Here is a 24,178-nt window from a genome sequence, read left to right on the forward strand (position 1 = left end):
TCTCATGGCTCTCATCAGCCCTTTACAGGAAGCTGTTCAACTGAAAAGTTCTGACAAAGACACTGTACATGAGCTGTTCAGCACCTAACAACAGACACAGTTTAGGACTAGGTGGTGAACATAGTGGGGCATTAAACATAAAGAGACAGATATTTTCCTCAGGCGGTGGTGGAAAATTGAGGTAAAAGGAGAGTGAAGGTTGGACTTCGGTCTGGGTTATGCTGGAAAAGAAAGAGTTTGTAAAGGTGGCTGCAGCTGGCCCAGTTTGGAGGTGCACCTCTGTAATTCATATGTGTTGTATGACTTATTGAAGCTTTTTATTTATATAGTTGTCAGCAACAACAGTGTTAGCTAGCAACATCATTTAAGATTTTAGAATGAGGTTTTAAATTGCTGTAATTTTGAATCATCCATCATTCTATTTACAGTATGTGAGCTTTGTATCCTCAAATGATATGTGTAGCATAGATAATAACGTATTTTTCGGATTAAAAGTCGCTCCGGAGTAAAAATCTCACCAGCCGAAAATGCAGAATAAAGAAGGAAAAAAACATATATAAGTCGCACTAGAGTATAAGTCGCATTTTTTGGGGACATTTATTTGATAAAATCCAACACCAAGAAACGACATTTCATCTTGAAAGGCAATTTCAAATAAAAATAGAATAGAGAACAATAAGTGTACGTTATATGACGCATTAACAACGAACTAAGAACGTGCCTGGTATGTTAACGTAACATATTACGGTAATCCGAAAAATACGGTATACAATGTCTATGAAAGAGTGAGCAGTTTAGCAGCAGTAAGAAAATCATGATGTTGAAGACTAAAGGATTTAATTCATAAAGGTTAGAAAGAGCCACAGACGACACAGTAATCGTATTTGAGTTAGTTATCCAGCTTGTCGGTCAAAGATAACATAAAAATGTTGAGGAGAACTGAGTCCTATTTTCCCTGCAGAGACTTTGTAGAGGAGAAACTGGGAAGCAAGTATGTGATTGGCAGATCACTCGACTTCGCCATCTCCTTTGAAGAGTCGGGTCCAGCTACGCCCATGTTCTTCATCCTCTCCCCTGGAGTTGACCCTTTGAAGGATGTGGAGAAACATGGTAATACTCTCGCTTGTGTTATGTGTAATAAGCTGTAAAATTCAGCCTCTGAGTGTATCCTTGACTTTTATCAGAGCGTACATATTTCCAATGTATCTGTCCTTTCTTTATGGCATGGGAACATGCAGGATTTTCTGGGAATAGCCTATTGAAGTCAAGTGCAGGCATACCTGCATGCATGATTTCCACTTTGATTCCGACCGCATAGGATTATGAGTCAGAACAGCAGTCATCCCAACACACTGGCTATGTGTCTCTGCTGTGATACCAGCCATCACTGCTGATACCCAACAGGCTCTGGATAGATTGAAGGGATTACACTAAAGGTCACAAATATATGAGACGACACCAGTGGTGTATTAGGAGCAGCAGAAAGTAAATGTCATTGGTTTTAGAGTTATTTTACAACTCTGTATGAATAATGCGAATGGCAGCAGGGCACGCTGTTTGGATTATTGACCACAAATATGCTGAAAGCCAAAGCTTTTGTACTGACCTGGAACGTGGCACCATTGCAGCCTGACAGTTTTGAATCTGCTGCCAAATAATTCAGCCTGTGGGTATTTGAAGTCAGCTCCATGAAATATTCACATTGCACGGATTGTATGAGTTTACCGCAACAATGAGATTTCCACGGTGTTCCTACCAGACATGTGACTCAAGTCATTTGGTCTCAAGTAAGTCCCAAGTCTTGTTTTCTTGGGGAAGTCAGGTCACTTCCCTGCACTATCTGGTCTTTATGAAAGAGAAGGTATAAGTACCTGTCTAATAATAATATTGTTGGCCAATTCATCTAACCTGTTCAAAAAGTATTATAATGAATTGCATTTGTATAAGTATTGATAATCAGTGAAATAAATGTTATCTAACAAAAAAACACAATAAAAGCTATTAATGTCATATTTCTCAATAAAAAAAACTCCCCAACATTTTAAAGAGTGAAATAATTTAATTAAACAGAAAATACTCATTCATTTATGATTTTCTTCTCAATCAAAATGACAATTGTTATATTTTTGTGATTGGGTTCATTAGTGATATCAATTGTTATCAGGCTAACGCTAGCTAGCTACAGAGTTGTGAGGGAAAGGATTTTATGAGGCTAACATTAACTAACGTCAGCCCTCACAGACACCGGCGAACGTTAACGTTATACCCTTGAAATATGTCAACACTGATAACGTTGTACAATTTTAATAGTTTAACAAAAATGTCATACGTCCCAAGTCAAGTCACAAGTCTGTAACTTCCAAGTCGAGTCGAAGTTGAGTATTAGCACACCATAAGCAAGAGCCCATTTGCAGTATTTATGCATTTAAGTAATGCATCATGATTCATTCACTGTTTTCTATTTGACTTTCTTTCTTATTCCTTTGTAACCAGATGAATCCATAGATTCATTTTAACATGCCAGTCAAATGCAGCTGATTTTTTCCAGAATACAAAGCCGACAACTAGTATTTGCAGCAGGTGGTTAAAGGAGCCATAAAGACCTTTGCCCCAAGTGAAATCCACCATCCTCTCCTAATATGATAAGAGGGACCTCTCCTGCTGAAACTGCCTGTAAGGGCTGTGATTATGGATTATCAACACCCTCCCTGTGAGCGTAGTCAATCACATCAAAGCTTAAAGTAACCAATCACAGCTGCTGTAGAGAGAGCGCGGTGATGAAGAGGAGCAGCAGCCACATTACACTGAACCACAGAGGTGCTTTTCCATTAGAGCTGTGACTATTGGCTTTCTCTTTGGTATTAGGCTTCAATTAGATTTCCATTAGATAGATGATGTGATTCTGTATGCTCTGCAGGGGACTAATATCACTATCAGCCCGCTCTCAGGTTGGAGCTTTAATGAAACAGACAGAAATAATTGTATTGTTTGAGCTCAATCTCAATGGGCTGACTCGAGAAAGGCAAGTAAGGCTGAGTCATTGACCATCTGCTGATTCTGATAAGCGCAGACTTTTGGAAACATTTACTTATTTAATGTCTTCCTGAGAATAAGATGGCAGGATCATTATCACTTTCATCTCTATGTGTTCAATACAATTGTAGTTAATCATAATCATCATAAAGGGCCTTTGAGACTTCCACGAAAAGAGTCGAGATTTTCCATTTGACTTCATATTCATTGTATTAAGTAGAAATACCTGTTGATCAAGCTCCAGCATTTAAAATAAATTAACAGCAAGCGGACAATTTACAAACAGTCTGCAAAATACAGTATAATAAAATATAATTTTTTTTCATTATAGATATTTTGTCCCTTTCTCAACAATGTATTTTAGTTAATGGGAAACAGTATTTTGATAATAGTGAAATCATGATTGACCCACTTGGAGAACACCTCAAGTGACTGTTAGAGGAACTGCAGTTCAGCCCCGAGGTGTCAGCTTGAAAAACATACAGTGACGTACTGTATATCAATTTCAGCATATATATTTTGCTGATTATTTAATACCTGACATAAGCTAGTGTTATCTTAATTTAGTATCAGGACAGTCACTTAACTTGTTAGTTTTAAAGAAGGATTAGGACCTACCTCATGTGATTTATCAAATTCAGTACGTTCTTAACAGTAAAAACAACTTATCGTCCGTGAAAAGTTATTTCATGTTGCTTAGTTTGGGTATTTCTTCTGTTAGAACGTTGGAAAAAAGCATGGCAAAAGTCTGGCTTTTTCTATGAGTCTTATACAGTCTCTGTTCAGAACAGGTTTGAATCCTGACGTATCTCACAAGCCGGATACTTGCTATTATGTGTATATATATACTTTAAATACTATATATATATATATATATATATATATATATATATACTATATATATATATATATATATATAACTCCACAGCTGTTACATTAACGTTAACACTTGTAGAAACAGATAACAGGATGAAATTTATCAAGCAGTTAGCTTACTCACTGAAGCCATCCTACATCTAAATAGTCCTCCTGTCATAATGAAGCTTCCGGGTTGGTGCAATGTCCAAAATTCTTGACTCTTGGGTGTGTCTTTGTGGAGGGGTTGCTAGCTAACAAGATGCAAAATGTAAACAGAATTGTATTTTTTACGTCTTCTTTTTAAACGTTTGATCAAGTATAGCTCTTTACGAGAGCTACTAGTCATTGTGCTCAGCTAGGCAAAGCGTGTCTCAGAGTTACCTCTATATTTTGATCTTCTCACCTAACTCTCATCTTAAACAAGCACATTTTACAACTACTTCCTACTATGTTTTCTTTCAGGGAGGAGACTGGGCTACACATTTGACAACAAGAACTTCCACAATGTTTCTTTGGGTCAGGGTCAGGAGGTCATAGCTGAACAAGCCCTGGAGTTGGCAGCTAGGAACGGCCACTGGGTGATATTGCAGGTACAGTATGTTCACACACACAGATGAAAATATCTCACCGTTTCATGAGAACATTTATGTGATAGTTATGCTAATATGAATGTGATGTTATGATTGGCTCTCATTGAATTGTCCATTTACTGTCCATTGCCCATCCTTACAAAAATCATAACAAAATATGGTTGCATTAAAAAATGTAAAGGCTCACAAAAAAACATTGATCTAAGACACATTTTGTAGATTGAATAGGGATTTTCCAGTCAGTAGTGCTTTTAGGTTGCATTTCTTACATCTGTGCATGTTGTGAACCAGGTAAATCATCACATTATTTTTCATTGCCCCCTGAATGGGAATTCTGGATGGAAACGTGAATTTAATTCTCTGCAGAAATGCCCTAACCGAAAGGGCATTATACAGTACGATATCTACACTGTGTCTGTTCTTATCTGGAGGGCAAGGCTGGCGTTTGCATTTTAAGTGGAAACCTTGGTGGAATTCTAATGGGAAGTATCAACAGGTATGAACCGCAGACCAGGCACTGCGGGACACCCTTTTTCTTTTAATTCACACAGCTGGTAGAAATACAAAAAATAAAAGACAAAAAAAAAGAGTGGGACATCATTCTCTGCTCCAGACCCAGGATAGCAAAGACAAGCAGTCGTTTAATTACCTTTGCATAAGAATCTCGATCAATGGGCTTAGAAAGGCCTTGTCCCCCTGGCAACAAACCTCCCACTCACTTTATCATCAGCTGTCTGTCTGCCCGCTGAGAGCCACCCCCGTGGCACTGGCCGGGGAGGGAGAGGGAAATGGAGGGGAGGGAAGGGGAGGTATCATATTCTCATCTTTCTCCTGTTTCCACCAACAGTATCTCCTCCTGATATAATGCTCCATCTTCTCTCTTCTATTCCTCTCCTAACCCTCTCATTCCCCCACGTAACCTTCATACTTATGTCTTATCATTTTGTCATACCACATCTACAGTCTTATCAGTCCTCGCGTTGTCCCACCTTTCTCGCTAACCTGCTATCTCTCCCTCCCCTCCTCAGCTTCTCATTCCCCCCCACCCCCACCCCCTGTCTCCCAGTCCACCTCTACTCTCCGGCTGCCAGGCCCAGCTCCATCAGCGGAGGGCTGGGTCAATGGCAAGTTCCCCCTCGCTGACGGGTAATTATACTGCAGAACAGCAGCTCCTGCTCAGATGGGCTTTAGAGACAGAGATGCAGAAACTTTGAAAGCAGACCATTGGGAGTGAGGAGGGGGGAGACAGAGATGCAATCAATCGGGCAGATTGGAGTTGAATATCCCACATGGGCAAAGCAGTGGGAATCGAGTGGCCTAAACTCGCCAGCCTCTTTGTACATTTACTGCTCAAGCCAACCTATTTGCAGCCGGTGGCAGAAACTAGTGCAGATAGCAGAGAGAGCAGGAGAGACAATTTGACAGAAATGCTTTCCCTCAATGTCCTGCACTTTACTTTGGAGTGCCCTGTTCAGACTAGGCTTTATCAGGACCCAGGAAAGGTAGCATGTGCTGCAACAATTGAGCCATCAATGCGTCCTTATCTTTTCTTTTTTTTAGGCTTTTCCAAACCCGAACAAGAGACAGTCTCCATGTGTTTGTCATACACACCACTTTAATGCCATTATTTGTTTACGTTATTGTAAATGGATGATATATGTACTTATATGTGTTCTCATTTACACTACTACATTCACAAATGCGTTCACTGATTGCAGGAGGCTGCCATGCAATCTTATCTAATCCCACATTCACATGCTGATGGCACAGCCTTCGGGAACAATTCAGGGTTCAGTCACTTGCCAAAGAGGCTTTGACAGTCGACATGCAGACTGGAGGAGCTGGGGACCGAATCACCGATCTTCCGATTAGTTTGTTACACTGAACCTTCTGAGAAGCAGTCATTGGAAACTCTTTGAAAAAAAGCAGGTTCTGTCTATCACAGGCTGCTGGTCAGTCGGGAGAAGAACGAAAACATTTTTTCCATCAAGAAAAGCCTTCGGTGTCTTTCTTTGTTCTTCTGTCAGTGAAGAAAAACTCTCCTGCTCTGATAAAACTGATGCTATTGCAGCAACTATGCAAACCTCTTCAGGAGCTGCCATTGTTGTTTAGAAGGGACAGTTGCCTCTCCATGTTTTTTTTTTTTTTTTGTCATATCTATTGTAGCTGTCGTGATCTGTTGTTGCTGTTCTGTTACGTGTTGACAATACCAAGAGCTTAGGGCCAGTGGAACTACTATTGAAATGCAGCAGAGCAGTTAGAGCTGTCACAGGGAGCTGCAGCAGCCAACAGCTGATAGCCATACAGCTAGTGAAGGAGTCTATAATTGTGCAGCATAAATGAAAACGCTAATGCAAATCAGCCAACACCAGGCTTGGATTATGTTTTAACTATTTCAGTTTTGTTTCTCAGGAATACTGTTTTTTCTCATTAGTTTAATATAGTGGATGGCTCTTATAGTACAGTCCATCATTGCTGTGCTGGGCCAGAACAAATTGCAGCTGCAGCAAATTAAAAATACCAAGAATTCAAGATTTAATTGATTTAAGCTGCGGATTGTCTTGTCACTTTGTGTAACCTTTAGCTTCTGCTCACTGTTTGTGGTGCACGTAGCATCATTTTAAGGTCAGTGATTGGATGTCTCCTACCAAAATACACATTGGGAGTTTCTAATTTCTTCTCTGCCCCGTTTGTCAACACCTGTCCACTCTGAGCAGATCCACCATCACTCTCTGTCTCTCACTCTCTCGGCCACACACTCACTACGGACACACTATGCTGTGAGCTATTCCTGAAAGCAGCTCCTCACCCGGCTAACACCTGTTTCACAATTAATTGTGTGTAATAATAACCAACCAAGTACCAGGTGATCGGTGTGCATCACGTTTTAGTGTCCCCTGCGAACAGTTTCTGTTGTCCTGTATGATACTCTCAGTGTTATTTATTTGGTGTTTATACCTCAGTCTGTCTGTCTGTCTGTCCGTCCGTCTGTCTGTCCGTCCGTCCGCATTCAGTAATTTCTCTGCATGTGTAATGTAATGTAGGACAGACCATAGCAAATTTTGACTATTATTATTATTTTATAGCTGCTACTTAATGATATGATTTAAATGTCTAACAGAGAGTTAGCCGACCATTGAAAATCTTCCCAACCCACATGCTTATGTGTGAATGTAAATTTAGACTCAGCAGTGTGTCTTGCTGTCAGCCTGCAGTGTGTTCCTCCGTCAGTCTGGAAGCTGACTGCTGCTCCACTGCAGGGCCGCCTCCTCCGTGCTGGAGCCCAGCTGTGCAGCTGTCCTCAGCGCTGCTCCTTGACAAATGTGTTTTTGCGTCTGTGAAAGAGAAATATCGTGTGTGTGCACCTGCATGTGTTTATATTTGCCGTTTATGAGCCAGTGCGTAAGTGTGCGGGAGTGTGCGTGTGTGTGTGTGCGTGTGTGTGCGTGTGTTCGCGTGTGTTCGCGTGCGCGTGTGACAGGCAGTTCGACATGTCATTGTGCTTTCCCTCAGGTTGTGTTTGATAGCAATGCATCAAAGACCTTGCCAGTGGTGTCTTCTAATGGGTTTTAGATTCAACTTTTATATTATTATGTAAATAGGTGACTGTTTGATGTAGTATCAGCGCAGTCATCACAGGGGCTGGAAGGCCCTTATCAAGAAGATGTTGAGGGAACGAAAAATGTTGCACCTGAAAGTTAATTAAAAAGCCATAAAATAGTGGCTGCTCCTCTGTCTTGTTTGTTTGTCTGTTGGCCTGCTGGTCCCTCTCTCTCTCTTTCTCTCTCTCTCTTTCTCTCTCTCTCTATCCCTCTCTCTCTCTCCATCTCTATTTTCCCCCTGCAGCCAGAGGATGAATGGTTTCATTACAGTGACAAGTTCTGAGGCAGTCTCTGACTTCCTCTGTTGGCTCTTTTTATTGCCAAACTATTTACATGCCAAGAGGAAGGGTTGTACTGGCTTGATGAAAAAGTCTTTTAATTTGTATACCATCCATTATTCTCTAAGGCATCATGAAGCAAACTGAACTATCCACTCTTCAGCTTTTAGCTTCTCTCTCACAGAATGTGAAACTTTTTTCTCCTTTTCTTTTCTCAACGACTCTCCCAAAAGTTGACGTTTCTCTTCCTGTCATGTCCTGTCGTTCAGAATGAGGGCTAACTTCAGCCATCATAAGGAAGATTAAATATGGAGAGCAAAGGGAAATGAGAAAGTAAAGAGGCTTATGAATTAATGACTGGAGTTATTAGTGCTGTAATTAGATTTAGGGAATGGGCAGTGCTGCATGGTGAGATGTGGGGGGGCTTGGCTGACTCCTTATCATTCACAGGATATCCTGTAAGTGTCAGGACAGTTGAGATGGAAAATTGAGCTCATCCATGCTTGTGTGATAGTACAAGTCAGCTCCACTGCCCCGCACCACACTGAGAGATGAATATGCAGCAAAGTCAGGCTGAAGTTATGCTGGAGAACGATCGCTTAATGTCAGCAACCTAGAAATGGGTTTCGAGTGCTATGTACCATTTAATTTGGTGCCACATCAAAGTCACAGTGAAGAGAGGAGAATATGCAACATTTTAATTGCTCCTTTTTGCTACTCGTCATTACAAACATAAATTATGTGGGAAACGCCAGCAGCAAGTACCATATTAAGCTGTTATGTGTTATCCATTAAAGCCCAGACGTTCACAGATATCCATCAGAAAACATTATCTGGGTGGAGATTAGGCTCTCTACTCTCACAGAGGAGAATTAACAACCATCCTGTTGCCTACCAATTGCATGCAATTTTACTTCTCAACTTGCTGATCCTGTGTCCTGTAGAATATCCACTTGGTGGCTCGCTGGCTGGGTACTTTAGAGAAACTTCTGGAGCAGCATGCGGAGGGAAGCCATGAGAACTTCAGGGTGTTTGTCAGTGCTGAGCCCTCCTCCACCCCTGAGGGACACATCATCCCGCAGGGCATCCTGGAGAACTCCATTAAGATCACCAATGAGCCTCCTACTGGCATGCACGCCAACCTGCACAAGGCCCTGGACAACTTCAACCAGGTAGGTTTGATGTCATTCCTGGACCCAAAAAACTGGACCCAAAAAACTGATTAATGCAGTCCTACAACTAGCCTCACCTCAGCCTAAAACAACTTTAACATGCTGCCTACAAGCATTGGTGTACTGGCCATCTGGCATACCTGGAAAAATCCCAGTGGGCCAATACATCGCTGCCCATGGACAGGCGCTCCTAAGCAGTTAGGGGTTTCGGTACCTCGCTCAAGGGCACCTCGGCAGTACCCAGGAGGTGGATTGGCACATCTCCAGCTACTAGTCCACACTCTGTAATTGGTCCCTCTGGTTCCCAAGCAAAGTCCCTACGGACTTAGCTACTGCCGCACCAATCACAACCAATATGTATGGTTAAAGGGATAATTTGGCTTTTTGAAGGTGTTTTATGATGTGTCTTACCTACCTACCTACCTAGTAGATGACTGTTAGCTCTCCGCCAGTTTGAGGAAGCAGGGGGGAGATTAAATACAGGTACAGACAGAAACTGCTGTGGAGGGGGCAGCAGCTGCAACAAAATGTACTTTAGTCACCTTAAAAAAAGGCCCATGTAAGGAAATCAGTTTAAGTGTTCGCTATATTTAGAATATTTTCACGGCTTTACCTGACCATCAGATAGTCCTTGTCTTTGGCACTACAATTTCTCAACGTATTCCTACACGTACAGTAAGTGCATTTGTTCCACTAATTGTATCACGCTGCAGACAATTTAAATAGTTAGCTAAAGTAACAATAAACAATTGAAATAGTTAGCTAAAGGTAAAGGATAAACAATGAAATAGTTAGCTAACACCTAGTGGTGTTTGTAGTATGATTCCAAATCAACATTATATTTATATTGTATATATTTGGAAAATACATTGGGAATTGATGAAGGGGTAGACAAGTTCATATGACAGGGCTGTGGGGGAAGCACAGTGTTAAAATGCTGTATATGAGGGCTAGGATACTTCATGTTGATATATGCTACCTCTGAGTTTTCCATGAGTGGCAGTTGAGACAACACATGCCAATTTTTGCTCCAGATTTCTCATCAAGTTGCCAATTTGCAGAAATGTAGAAGCTAGCAGATGGGAAGGGTCACCTTTCACTCACCCAGGAATTGCCTCTGACCACGGAGGACAGATGTGAACGTAGCACATGCTATCATCAAACGTGGTTACGTTCTACAGGGAGATGTTGGTATACTGAAATCACAACAAAGTCTGTCTACTTTTTGTGTTTGTTATTGGAGAGACAATATCATGCAGCTGGGCCGTTCTACAGCCTCTATAGTTAAGATGGATCAGTTCACTGCAGTGGCCTCTCCCTTTTCTCTACCTTATCACTTCTCCTCTCTATCTGAGCCTTACCTCAGTGCTTCGCTGCCAATGCATCTTCCTCTGCACCATTACCTGGGTGCTCGGCTTCCTCCCAGTCCATTTCCGTGATCCTCAGTTTGCTGATGTTTATCTGCCTGATAAGTGCAACGTGCTTGTGAATCCTGCCTTATGCAGACCCGCAGCGAGGTTCACTGAGGTAAGGATGGGATAATATTCCAGTCATGTGTACTCAGTGAAAGCTAATCAATGTTAGGCTAACTCTGTGTAATAGCCCACCCGCGTTGGTAAAGCCAGCACTAAGCCAGAGAAATGACAGTTTTTTAGCTCTTGACCTTTTCCCTGGGACATGCATACAGCTCTACTGCCTATTTCCATCCCAAAAGCCTATGAGATCGAGTCTGGGTGAGCTAAAGTTAACATCCGGCTCAATGGTTTAACTTGAGATAACACTTACTGTAGTGAAATAAACGGATTATGGATTTGCAACTCCCTATTTGTTGAAACTGATCGATTCAGTTCCATATCTGTCAGATATTCTGGTTATTCAGATTCACGCATATCCTGATGCTAATCTTAGAAAACTGTCAGTGCAGAGATGTTGGGGTGTGTTTTTTCAGTGCCTGCTTGTGTGTGTTTATGTGTCCTCCTCTTTGCAGTCTGACTGGTTGCCTTTTCTCTCCAGTCCACAGGTCATGAATAGGGAGGTTATGCATCTCTCTCAGCTGTGTAGAGAAGAGGTGAACTGTGCAGAATATTAACTCACTCTCTAAAAGGGTGTGTGTATGCTTATGTGCATCATGGGAGTGAGCTCCCCAGGGCACTGCACAAGGGGGAGTGAAAGGGCCTTCACCATGGCACTCACCATGACACATGCTGGAACAAAGAGAATTTAGCCTTCATATTTCCATAGAGGTTATTGGCATGCTTATTTAACTGTCTCTCCCCCCAGAGATTACAGTGCCATTTACGTCCAGTTTTTTATTTGCTTGTCTGGAATAATGAGCCCAGGAGACAGTTGGAGGCTGAAAGCGCCTGACAAGTTGTGACAATTAAAAGGGAATCTCATTGTCGGGTTTATTGCCATCTAGTCATCTCATTGTCTGTCTGTAAGTGCACCGCACCGCTGGGGACTTGACAAAGTAAAACAGATCACAGGGCTGCCTGCCATAACTTTTTACCTGTAACACACAACTGTGGCTCAGTTAATGCACCTGTACAGTTCAGGAGGCTCTTTGTTTTTTTGTTTTCTAGGACACGCTGGAAATGTGTGCCCGGGAGAATGAGTTTAAGAGCATTATGTTTGCCCTGTGCTACTTCCACGCGGTTGTGGCAGAGAGGAGGAAGTTTGGTCCTCAGGGCTGGAACAGATCATACCCCTTTAACACAGGAGACCTCACCATTTCTATCAACGTTCTCTACAACTACCTGGAGGCCAATCCTAAGGTAGATGTGTTTCTGTTTTTCTTTATTCCTGTGCAAAGGATTACAAAGGCCACAGTTTGTAATCTTAATTGAAAATCTAAACACATGTGACCATAGCTAAACACATGAGGCACCTTCTAGCAAAACAGCATCTCCTCTTTCTCTAATTCCCAGGTGCCGTATGATGACCTGCGCTACTTGTTCGGTGAGATCATGTACGGGGGTCACATCACGGATGACTGGGACCGCCGTCTGTGTCGTACCTACCTGGAGGAATTCATAAAGCCTGAGATGATGGAGGGAGAGCTGCACCTAGCACCTGGCTTCCCCTTGCCTGGAAACATGGACTACAACAGTTACCACCAGGTGAGGCAGACTCGGGTCAGGCTTTTCCTTACCTCTCGATTACATGAAAAGTAAATGAAAATCAGTTCTGCAAAAAATAACAGAAAGGAAAACTAAGCCCTACCAGATGAACACACATACCCCTTTATCAATTCCCAATACATGTTTCAAATCCTAAATGTATACACTATTTATTTTATAAAAGTGTCAATACTTGGATTGGTCAGCAGTCCTTACTTCAAGGCCTCCTACTTGGAATGAAGCTGAATGTAGCAGCCGTTTAGCTAAATAACCGTTTATCACTTTTGAGATAATTATTTGAACTGCTTAACATAGGCCTACTTTTAGCCATCATTGCCTTAAGGTAACAATTTCAAGTCTTTATCCATTACTTTTAGCTCAATAATTCAACCATTTATCCGTTAACATTAGCTAGCTATATCAACTGTTAAAACCTTAGCTAGCTTAGCATATTATTTGAACACCACTAGTCTACTTTAAGCAAACTACTTCAACCAAGTCTGCATTACTTTTAATTATTTCAACTATTTGAACTTTTTTTTTTCTTTCAGCTATTATATCTAGCATTTATCAATTACAGCTAAAGTAGCTATTTAAACTTCTGTGCTATCTTGCAAACTAGTTTTCATACACTCTTACATAACTGCAACATATAATGTTCAGGTGTCACAGGTCATAATGGATATTCTTTCAAACATGCTGAGCTTCTTCACAATCTTTCCAATTACCCCCTGGCAACAACAGAAGAGCCCTCTGTGGTACAAGTACCCCTAGTTGGAAATCACTGCTCTCTGTGTTTTCACCATGGGGGCTTCCACATGGCTTCCACCAAATGAATGGTGGTCTAATATTGCTAAACTTGAAACGCATAATTAAATGGGTTTTTCTTCTAGCATCACTATGCCCCATGTACATTCCAGTGTTCTACAATTCAATGCTAAATCAATACCAATAAAACTCTTCCCATATGGGTACCTAGGACATAACAGATTGCTGTTTAACTAAATATTTCTCTGAGGTGAGCTCTGCTCTGTGTGAGGAAAGAGTCTGCCAGATAGTCTTAGTGGCAAACTTTCACAAAGTCTTCTAACAGGGAACGTTGAAAGGCATGAAAGTCACAGTAAGTGGAACTAGATGGGTCATGGAACACATATATTTATATACAATGGATGCACCTCGAAACGGTGCTAGCTGCTCCAGTATGTGCCTCTATGGAACAGTGGCTAGGCAAGTCTATCCCATCATGCCTTGGGACAAACAACACCAGTCCATTACAGAGCTATCATTTATGTAGGCAAATATCTCTCTGCTCATTGTTTTGGTTTGACAGCCCACAACTTTAATGTTTTAGTTGTGTCTCACTGCTCTTATCAACCCGTCTAGAGCTGCACCTGACAGCTGCTTTCAGCGATAGATAAAAAACAGTAGACATAGTTACAGACTAGCTGTTGAGAGTAACACAGAACTAAAGCAGAAAGAATATTGCTCTCATTTAGCCAAAAACACAACTTGAAACAAATGTTAAAACTGCTCCATGTCTGCTTGATGTGAAAATGGGTTACTGCATGGTTGGACGCCTTAACAATAGATTGATCATTCGTTTATTATATAATTTTTTTAAAGAATTTCAGAAATACATTGGAGGTTTTTCTATTAGAAAACTATTTTGACATGATGTTCGATGCAAAATCAGAGCAGGCTATATTGGGAGTAACAAGTCAACACCAAGTTACTTGAATGATAAAATAATTACACAAAATTATGACTTCACTAAAAAGTGTGGTGCTCCTATTTAGCCCGTGTTTGGCATTTTGGCTGTCATTCTCTTGATTTTTTGAAACCGGACAGGACCATATTTGGACTAGATGGTGGAACTGAGCCAATGTCGTTCCAATGTTGTTGCTAAGCGATATGAGGGAAACTGCAGCGAAGGGATGATCTAATATCGTATTGTTCACGATAATCCTGGGATTATATTATTATATTTGGTCCCAGGGCAAAAATGAATATCTCGTAATAACGTCACACCCTTATGCTGCGGCCATGAGTTGCGCAGCACAACCAAACAGACGTGGCGGAGGGAGACCACAGTTGTTCTGCTGGAGTTAAAAACTTAAATAGGAGCAACTTTGACAGTGTGTAGATATTTTGGTTTAAAAGAGCAGATGTGGCTTAAACCACAGTCATGTAAGACTTGCTACCAGCTTGTGACAACCAAAGGAGGGAAATGCATCAAATCTTTTCAGCCACCTTAAGAATGAACACATCGTTCAATATTCAGAGTACCAAAAAATCAGAGGCGAGCTCAGCAATGCGTGAGCGTCAGACTATTGCAACACATTGACGCTCTCTGTCCACACTTATTCATAAATGTGTGGAACAAGCTGTAAAATATGCCCCTGAAAAAAACTGCACCAGCAGACTCATAATGTGTTTAACAAGGAGCCAGTGCCGAGCGCAACTTCATGCCTTGGTCGACAAGGGGTAACAGAAGCATCCTTCTCCCTAAAGGTGCCACATACACACACACACACAGTCACTCACACAATGAAACACTCCAAATGGAGCTGTAGTATTTAATACAGTTAGTTTTTAGTGGCTATGTTGAAGGCCAATGATTACATTAATGCTGGCCTGTTGAACTAGTATGTTCTTGAAAAAATATTATCAATTATATTGTTGTCATGAAAATTCCCAGAAATACCGTGATATCACTTTAGGGACATATCACCCACCCCTACTGCAGAGTCATCCGGCAAACTATTAACAACAGGTGAGTGGGGAGCTTTGGGTGCTGGTGCAGTTCATCTGCATATACTGTCTGTGCTGCAGTGACACAGTGGTTAATTAATGGAAATTATGGAGTTTCCATTAAGTTACCATTTATTGCTAGCGCTAGCTAGCTAATGTTGGCTTTGTAAGCAAGTTGCAACTGAATGCTGAACAAGAAAGTTTTAGGCAACCAAAATGTTACAATTAACTTTAAAGACGTGAAAACACACTGTGAGAGGGTCACAGTCCTGAGATGTTAACACAGACAACACTCAAAAACAAGCTCACAACTATTTTAATGTACACACTGCCATGTATATAAATTACAAAACTTATATCCTGTCACTAGCACAGCGACCTGTCGATCAAAAGGTAGCCACGCACACACTCTATAGCAGGGGTCGGGAACCTTTTTGACTCAGAGAGCCATGAAAGCAAAATATTCGGAAATTTATTTCAGTGAGAGCCATATGATATATTTTAAGACTGAATTCAACTACATGTGAGTATAATAAGCCTCTGAATTTATCATTTTAAATAATGTTGTAATAACACTCACCATTAATGCGACTTCTGGTGCTGCATGGATTTGCTGATAGCTTTGTAGTCTGGTTGGTACTTGGTGAGGTTAAGCTTCATGCAGGCGTTAAAGCTTTCATCCGTTAAACGTGATCGTAGGTTGGACTTGATGCTTTTAAGATGTGAAAATGACTGCTCACATGAATACGTAGATCCAAACATGGTCAATACAGCAATACTCACACGCTTCAGTGTGTCGTATGTTACAGGAAGCGCGTTCCAAGTTTTGATAATCAGCTGGTCTTCGGGTTGAAGTTTTTTCATTTCTGTCCACATGTGCTTGCTCGCCAACTCCACTTTCTGTCTTGCGATTCTTTCCAAATCTTCATTCAGTGACTTGAACTTATTCACCCACATGTCTGAGGCCTTCAGGTCAGCCACTTCTGCTTCAAAATATCTGAGGGAGACATCCGGAATGTAACTCAGGTCGGCTGTGTTCAGGGAACACTCGTTTGGATGTGTGATGTACTTAAAAAGACGAGTGGGCTCCCGAAATTCTCCAAAGCGTGCTTTGAACGACTGTAGGAGACTGGATGTGAAGCCAGCTAGCTGGTGGAGATCAAAGTTTTGAGTGGGCTCACTTGCTGTGCATGCATCTTTAAATTGTCTCAGTTTTTCAAAATGTAGTAAACGACCTGTTTCAAGATCCTTGATGAAGAGCTCCAGCTTGTTTTCAAAAGCAAACATGGCGTGTTGAAGTGATAACACTGTATTTCCAATGCCTTGCATTTTCACATCTAGCTGGTTCAGATGTTCAGTCATATCCACGAGATAATAAAACTTGAGGAGCCACTCAGTTTCGGCTAGCTCAGGATGCTTGATGCCTTTCATTTCAAGGAAAGTCCGGATTTCGTTCAGGCAAGCCGCAAAACGGCTGAGCACCTTCCCTCTTGACAACCAACGCACATTGCTGTGCAAAAGCAGACCGTGATAATTATTTCCAACTTCATCCAGCAGTGTTTTAAACTGGCGATCATTTAAGGCACGGGCAACAATAAAGTTGATCACTCGAATGACCAGCGACATCACTTCGCCATGCTGCCCGTCACACATCTGAGCACAAAGTGCCTCCTGGTGTAGAATGCAATGGAAACCTAGAATGGGTCTGTTTTCATGTTCACGGAGAAGCGCCACAAATCCTCTGTTTTTCCCCACCATACACGGAGCACTATCAGTACACACTTAGAGAAGTTTATCCATAGGCAGATTTTTTTCATATGCGAACTCAATGAAAGACCCTTTTCTTGGCAGTACAGCAAGACTTTCTTCGCGAAATGTGTCACCAGCAGCATATCTTGCAATCACACTGAACTGCGACAAATGACTTACGTCTGTTGAGTCATCCAAAGCCAGGGAAAAGAACGGCGCTGCATGTATGTCCTTCACTTGCGTTTCCTCTACTTGGTTTGCCATCATGATGGTACGATCATGAACACTTCTTGCCGACAGAGGCATGTCTTGTATCCGTTTGATTATCTTGTCTTTGTTCGGAAGATCATCAAAAAGTTCATTAGCTACATCCAGCATGAAGGTTTTAGCATACTCGCCATCTGTGAATGGTTTTCCGTTCCTCACTATTGCTAAAGATCCAGCAAAACTAGCGGAATTATAGTCACATTGGAGGTTCCATACGCGGAGTTGCTGCTGGCTAGCTTGCACCCTGCTCAGTAGCTCCTGGCATGCTTTCTTCCTGCTGTCTCCCGTAGGGTATTTTGATGCAAATGTAGCATGGCGTGTGTCGAAGTGCCGCTTTACATTCGACCGTTTCATATATGCAATTTTGTCATTGCAAATTAGGCACACCGCAGAACCTGCTCTCTCCACAAAGGCGAATTCTTCAGTCCATTCGTCCTGAAATGCACGATACTCATCTTTTTTTCTTTTCGCCATCTTCTTCGTCGAAGGGTTAGCTTTGAGCTAATGAGCGAGCAGACTGATTCAAAGGGGGCGTTTACCTGTTTACCCAGCAACGGCCAACGTCGGCTATTGTCATCCAATTTAAATAATGGGCAATTGCTCCTGCAGCCAACTATAGTGGAAAATCGATGGATGGATTAAAACAAGTGATAATATTTTATGTTTAATCTGAAAAGCCGAAATCTGCGAGCCAGATGTAATCATCAAAAGAGCCACACCTGGCTCGCGAGCCATAGGTTCCCGAACCCTGCTCTATAGTGAACAAATCCAACTGTGTGAAGGCAATTCAGGTGATTGAGTAAGTTCAGGTCAGATCAGGTGTGTTCTTGCTTGGTTGGAATGAAAACCTGAAGCCAAAGAGGCCCTTTACTGGATCAGTTTGACACCCCTGCTCTAGTGTGACCTGGCTGAGTCTGAATCCAGGTGATGTAGCCACCATGCTGCCCAGGTAGTTAAACATTTTACCTTTTTTATTAAAATGGTTATAATAAACATACCACATGCATCAGATTCATCCCCTGTGGGATCACCATCAATAATGTTGACATGATTGAGCCTGACCTTGCTTTAGAGCACCTCAGACAAGAGTCATGACAGCTCCAGCCATTATCAGGTTACTGCTTCACCTCACCTTGTCTGTCATATAGTGTTATTTATCATTTCACACAAACATTGATTGACACGGATAAATCAGAAATGAGGTAGGTTATTGTGTCAACTGCTGCAGTACACCATAAAGGCTCAAATATTATGTATGATTCTCAGAGATGAATAAATAAGCAAGGGCAAGTATATAGTAGTCACTTCAGTTTTTTTCTTCAAACACTTCATTCTCTGACGGCTGGAAGCTGCTTCACTGGTGTCCCTCAAGAAAAACCTACAACTGCCGACAACTGTATGAATAAGAACATGTGTTCTTTCACAGAGTCCAGATTTCTCCCATGAGGTCCCTAGGGTGGCAGAGGGAATGGGGTGTACAACTTGCATTTAAGTTTCCCCCAGTTGGAGTGCTGCTCAACGGTTACATCCTGGCTGTCATAGTGGCACCAGTGGGAAGGACTGGAGCGTTTTTACATTTGGCTGTCCCCACACAGCCAAGCCGAGGGCAGAGTGGTTAAGATTTTACTATAGAACAGGAGCTGTAAAAGGCCTGTGGGTCCCCAGGGATCTGTTAGCCCATCATCTCCTTCACAACCATCCGAAAACTGGTTTATTTAGGAGAGGAGAGTTGTGGGATAGGCACGAAAAGGAAGGCGACTCAGCAGTTTTACACCTCTTTCAACAATATACAGGTGTATGTAATCAGCAAAAGTTAGCTAGCAAGTACAGAGGGGATCAAACAAGCTGACTACAAAGTGTTTCTGTATTAAAGGCCAATATATTTTCCATCAAAACTTTCATCAGGAAATTATGATTAGAAGACCTTTTTTATGTAATGTAAGTGCAGCCTGTTTCAGTTGAGCTTCTACTTTCATCTGCACTAATTTAAAAGCATATCGATATTCATTATGGACCAGCAGATGGAAAATGCCACATTTCCTTCTTGTTAAGGTCATTAACAGTCTGTCAATTGATCTTGAGTGTTTGAATGACACCCATAAATATCTCATCATTTATATGGTTCCGTTCTTGTCCTTTGTCAGCAGTACTTTAGAACAAACATCCGACAGGAAAAAGAAGACTTTGGTACTTTTCTGTCCTAATTGGAGTTGCCAATCTTTATGCTGTCAATATATATAATTAGGTTTAGTTTCTAAAATGTATTTTTATCGTCTACATTTTTAGTGAAAAAATCATATCAGATAGGCTTTTTCCTCAGGTTTCACAGATTTTCACATTTTCTTCAAATCCTTGATTTGAGGTTCATACAGAGGACTTAAAAAAGATTTCCGATCCGCAAGAGTTCTACAGTTCTGACATGGATTTCTTCTGCTCCAGTACATTGATCACACCCTACCTGCTGAGTCACCCTACCTCTACGGCCTTCACCCCAATGCTGAGATCGGCTTCCTCACGCAAACCTCAGAGAAGCTTTTTCGCACAGTGCTGGAGATGCAGCCCAGGGACGGAGGAGTCGGTGAGGGTGGCGGGACAACACGCGAGGAAAAGGTCAGTATTTATTGTATACTACATGTATAATGTTTCGTTGTCCACATATTTTTGTGGACAACATTATACATGTAGTAGAAACATTACATCCATATGTGATTGTTGATTCCATGGGCTGCTGTAACAGCCTCCATGTGTGTTCCAGTTCATTCCAAAGGTGTTGGATGGGGTTGGGGGCCGGGCTCTGTGTAGGTCAGTAAAGTTCTTACACACCAAACTGGGAAAACCATTTCTTTATGGAGCTGACTTTGTGCACAAAGCCATTGTCATGTAGAAACAGGAAACTGTTTTCACAGAGCTGGAAGCATACTCCACTATATCATGTCTGCTGTACTGGCTAAAGGACAGATAGCCCTTAAAGGAGGCTTGAGCACCTGCAGTTTGGCCTCCTAGAGACAAAGCGCCCTTTTTCTGCGATGGTGTTGTAATTGTGTGGTCTGATGTAGAGCAGCGAGCAGCCCGGTCTCTAAAAAGAGAGAGTTTCAGACGGGGTTGTGTGTCTGTCATAACGTAATGCAGTGGACTAATAGGTCAGGTGAATTTTTTCTTGAAATATTGTGACTTCTCAGAGAACAAAGAAATGTGGGACATGCTCTTATGTGCAGAATATTTTGAACATGAGCAGAAATATAGATGAAACACATATGAGCTATTGAAGTCCATGGGTTTATAAATTATTTTAATGTATCATTAACATGAACAAGTGCCACATGCACATTTGAAGAGGTTACTTCCCCAAACAGAAGAGGAGGAAAAGTAAAGCATGCCTACATGTGTTAAGTCTCACATCCTCTGCACGTCCCTGATGTTGTGGCATTAAGATTTCACTTAGTTGGAATATAAAGGCAAGAAAAAAGACAGTAAAGTAGCCCTACTCAACTAAGTGGACAAGGAATAGAGATAACGGAGGTGATGCGTGCAGACATCTTGTTTTATCCAACCAACAGCCTAAAACTCAAAGATATGATGTTTGCTATCACATACGACAAAGAAAAGCAGCAAATCCTCACATTTGAGAAGCTGCACCCAGTGAATGTTTTGGAATTAGTCAATTATCAAAATAGTTGCAGACTGAATTCAATCAATTAACCAATCAAGTCAATTTACTGATAGAAAAATTGACTAATCATTTCAGCTCTATATGTTTGTTCAATGCTATGTAGGTTCTCATGTCACTCTAAAGTGACTAAAGGTCTTGTTCTTAATGTCACTGTAGTGTAAAATGTGTGCATGGAAACAAAGAGAGTATGCCCCTTAAAAATAAAGTTAAAAAAAAAAGTATATTATACAGTAGACTGTTAATTTTTATTTTATTACCGGCAATCAAATATGCAATGTGTGTGACCATTTTTTATGAAATGGACCAAAACAAAGGAAACGACTCGACATTTTCCAAATTTCAGTGCAACATGAAACTTAAAAGTTGGGTTCTGTGGGCGTGAGCAGTTTTTGGCTGCACAGCAGAGATGTGTTATGACGCAACCACTCGCAGGTCATTGAGGCTTTTGGTGGCATTTGATGTCAAAGTTATGATTCTGGTGTGATATTCAGGCTTAAAAAGCCAAACCGTCATACATGGGACCAAAACCAAAAACCGAAGCCTTTCATGAAGCCGGCTGTCTTACTAAACTCTGGGCTAGAGCACCAAATCTTAAATGTAGGGTGACAACAGGTGACATTCTCTGTAGCTACTGCACACGGAATTGAAAATAAATTGCAGACCAACTGTTTTGGGCCTATGACAGCACCCGGGGTGATTTGTACAGGGATGGCATTTTCTGGTTCAGTACTGCTCAGAAATAAAGCTTAAAACAAATATTCTGTCAGCAAAGTGCAGCCTTGCACACTTCCTCAATGGAGCAAGTGTCACTTTTTAATATCCTGAGTAAGGATCTGTAATGGCTGTCTGTGTGTTAACGTTTTTAAAAAGTAATTTATGCTTACTGTTGCTTGAAACAAGCAGCAAAGTGGGAGTTGTGTTACAGGCTTTCTTTTACTTTTATTACCATCAGCCTGAGTTCTCTCGTATTTTTAATAAGGGCATTTTATGCTAGTTTATGATAAGCACTCATTAAAATACTGTTATTCCTAATGACTGCATTTTGTCAAGTAAATTTCTGTAAATCACTTGTGATAAGGTTACATTTCAGCAGCATTTACTGAGGTTTAGCACCAGTTTGCGCCTCTCCTGTATTAGCGTTACATTCCGTTGGTAATAAACTTTGTTCCACTGCAGCCAAACTAGACGTTAGCCCAGCATTTATCATTGGATTGTCCCGCCCATCGGACGCTCAGCGTCTCTGGGGGTCCATGGGACAGTGGGCTGGCCCGAACGCTCGGCTTCTGCATGATGATTGGATGAGCTGTCTGGGGCGGAATCCTTTTTTGATTGACAGCTAAATGAGCAGATCAGCGATCTTGAAAAATAAACATCCACCAGATAATTTTCCAAGTTCTGAACTGATCCTGATCTGGAGACTTTGTTTTTGTTAAAAACGACTGGCGTTGTGTTTGGTGACTCTGTTCTTTCACTCGGCGGTTTCTGTCCCCAAAGAGCAGCTGCAGCTGCGTAGCTTCTCCCCCCGCCCCCCGTAACATTTGGATCATATGTATATTATTATTATATTATATTATATTATATTATATTATATCATATGTATATACTATACAGTTCTGTTTGTGTTATATGTTGTGAACGTTGATGGAATTTTATTATGGAAAAGTTTTTGAATTCGGTTCATGAACATGTGTGGGAACCTGCCTAAGCCTAATTTAACTGGCAAAATTCACCTTGCAATGTGTGTGTGTGACCTTTCTGGCTCTGAAGCCTGGATACTCCTGTCAGAACAAATGACAGCCATGCACGGCTCACCAACGAGGCTCACTTTGTATTCAGCGTGCTCAGTAGCTGCCAAACCCAGATCAGATATTTGAACTGAAAAATCCATAGATATGATGACCTCATATCCTTTGTTCGACACCTAATCCACTGATTGATCGCTAATGCTGGTTGCCTTGGGAAAATGTTGACATAGGCATTAGCTTTCATCACTTAACCACAAAAATATGATGTGAGCATTTTTTTTCCGGAGGGATTAGACTGTTATTGAAAACAAAGAGCTGCCTTGCAAAATATATCTTCATGAATATTTATGGGACTGTCTATTTCAAACTGTAACACACTCTCAGGCTGTCAGCATTGGCTACGGAGTTTATCTGACACAGATAACCCCAATCTCTCTTTTGATTCATTAAGCATTCTCTCCAATTCTGTTTCTTGTACTCAGTTTCTGTAATTATAACTGTATTTTTTTAACTGCTGATTCACTCACTCGTTGACACACAGGTGCGTACGGTGTTAGAGGAGATAATGGAGAAGCTGCCGGAGGAGTTCAACATGGGCGAGCTGCTGGGGAAGGCGGAGGAGAGGACTCCTTACCAGGTGGTGGCGCTGCAGGAGTGTGAGCGCATGAACCTCCTCACACAGGAGATGAGACGCTCCCTTTGCGAACTCAGCCTGGGACTCAAGGTGAGGAGACTAGGAGCTAGCAGAGAGGGTCCAAAGGGTAATGGTGACAAATATGATCATCAGTTACAGTATGTACTGCATGTGTAACTAATCTGTTCAGAATTAAGTAGCTTTTTGGATCGCTGTTCCATTTTTTTTTTTGCAGCAAAGGGCCGCAAGTCGGAGTCAAACCCGCGGTCGCTGCCAACCTTCAGCATGTTACATGGGGCGACAGCTCTAACCACTCAGCCACCGGCCGCCCCTGCTGTTCCATTTTATCAATTGTACACTGTGTATTTTACAGTGGGGGAATGTAACTAGCTACTTACTTAGGTCACTACCTTATACTTCTACTCCACTGTACCTACTTTAGTATTGTACTTGTATATAGTAATCCACCTAATGCGTAACCGCAAATTCCTCTTAACACCACTTCTTTTTTTGATGCCCGATTAATGCATGCACGTTCTGTGGTTATGACCCTCGGCTCGCCCTGTAGTTTGGGAAATCACGAAGAAACAAACAGAAACAAACCTCTTTGAGTCAGAGGTGAGCGCTCGAGTTTCAGACTCGGACTCCTGCACTTAAGTCGCACACAAATGGGACTATAGACCTGGCTTGGACTCGAAATGATATAATAA

General features: G+C 41.6%; 1 protein-coding gene across 1 annotated transcript in view; it reads left to right on the forward strand.

Annotated features, from left to right (window-relative positions):
• dnah9 (dynein, axonemal, heavy chain 9) overlaps positions 1 to 24,178 on the forward strand; it is a gene marked incomplete at both ends in the record, with an annotated part of 182,158 nt that overhangs the window by 151,061 nt on the left and 6,919 nt on the right. The window contains 7 exon segments of the mRNA XM_083933223.1: positions 962 to 1,110; positions 4,354 to 4,481; positions 9,306 to 9,533; positions 12,116 to 12,307; positions 12,461 to 12,652; positions 19,859 to 20,029; positions 23,376 to 23,558. Coding sequence (XP_083789349.1) covers positions 962 to 1,110; positions 4,354 to 4,481; positions 9,306 to 9,533; positions 12,116 to 12,307; positions 12,461 to 12,652; positions 19,859 to 20,029; positions 23,376 to 23,558 — 1,243 coding nt within the window.

This window comes from Echiichthys vipera, assembly GCF_963691815.1.
Source record: "Echiichthys vipera genome assembly, chromosome: 18".
NCBI lineage: Eukaryota > Metazoa > Chordata > Actinopteri > Perciformes > Trachinidae > Echiichthys > Echiichthys vipera.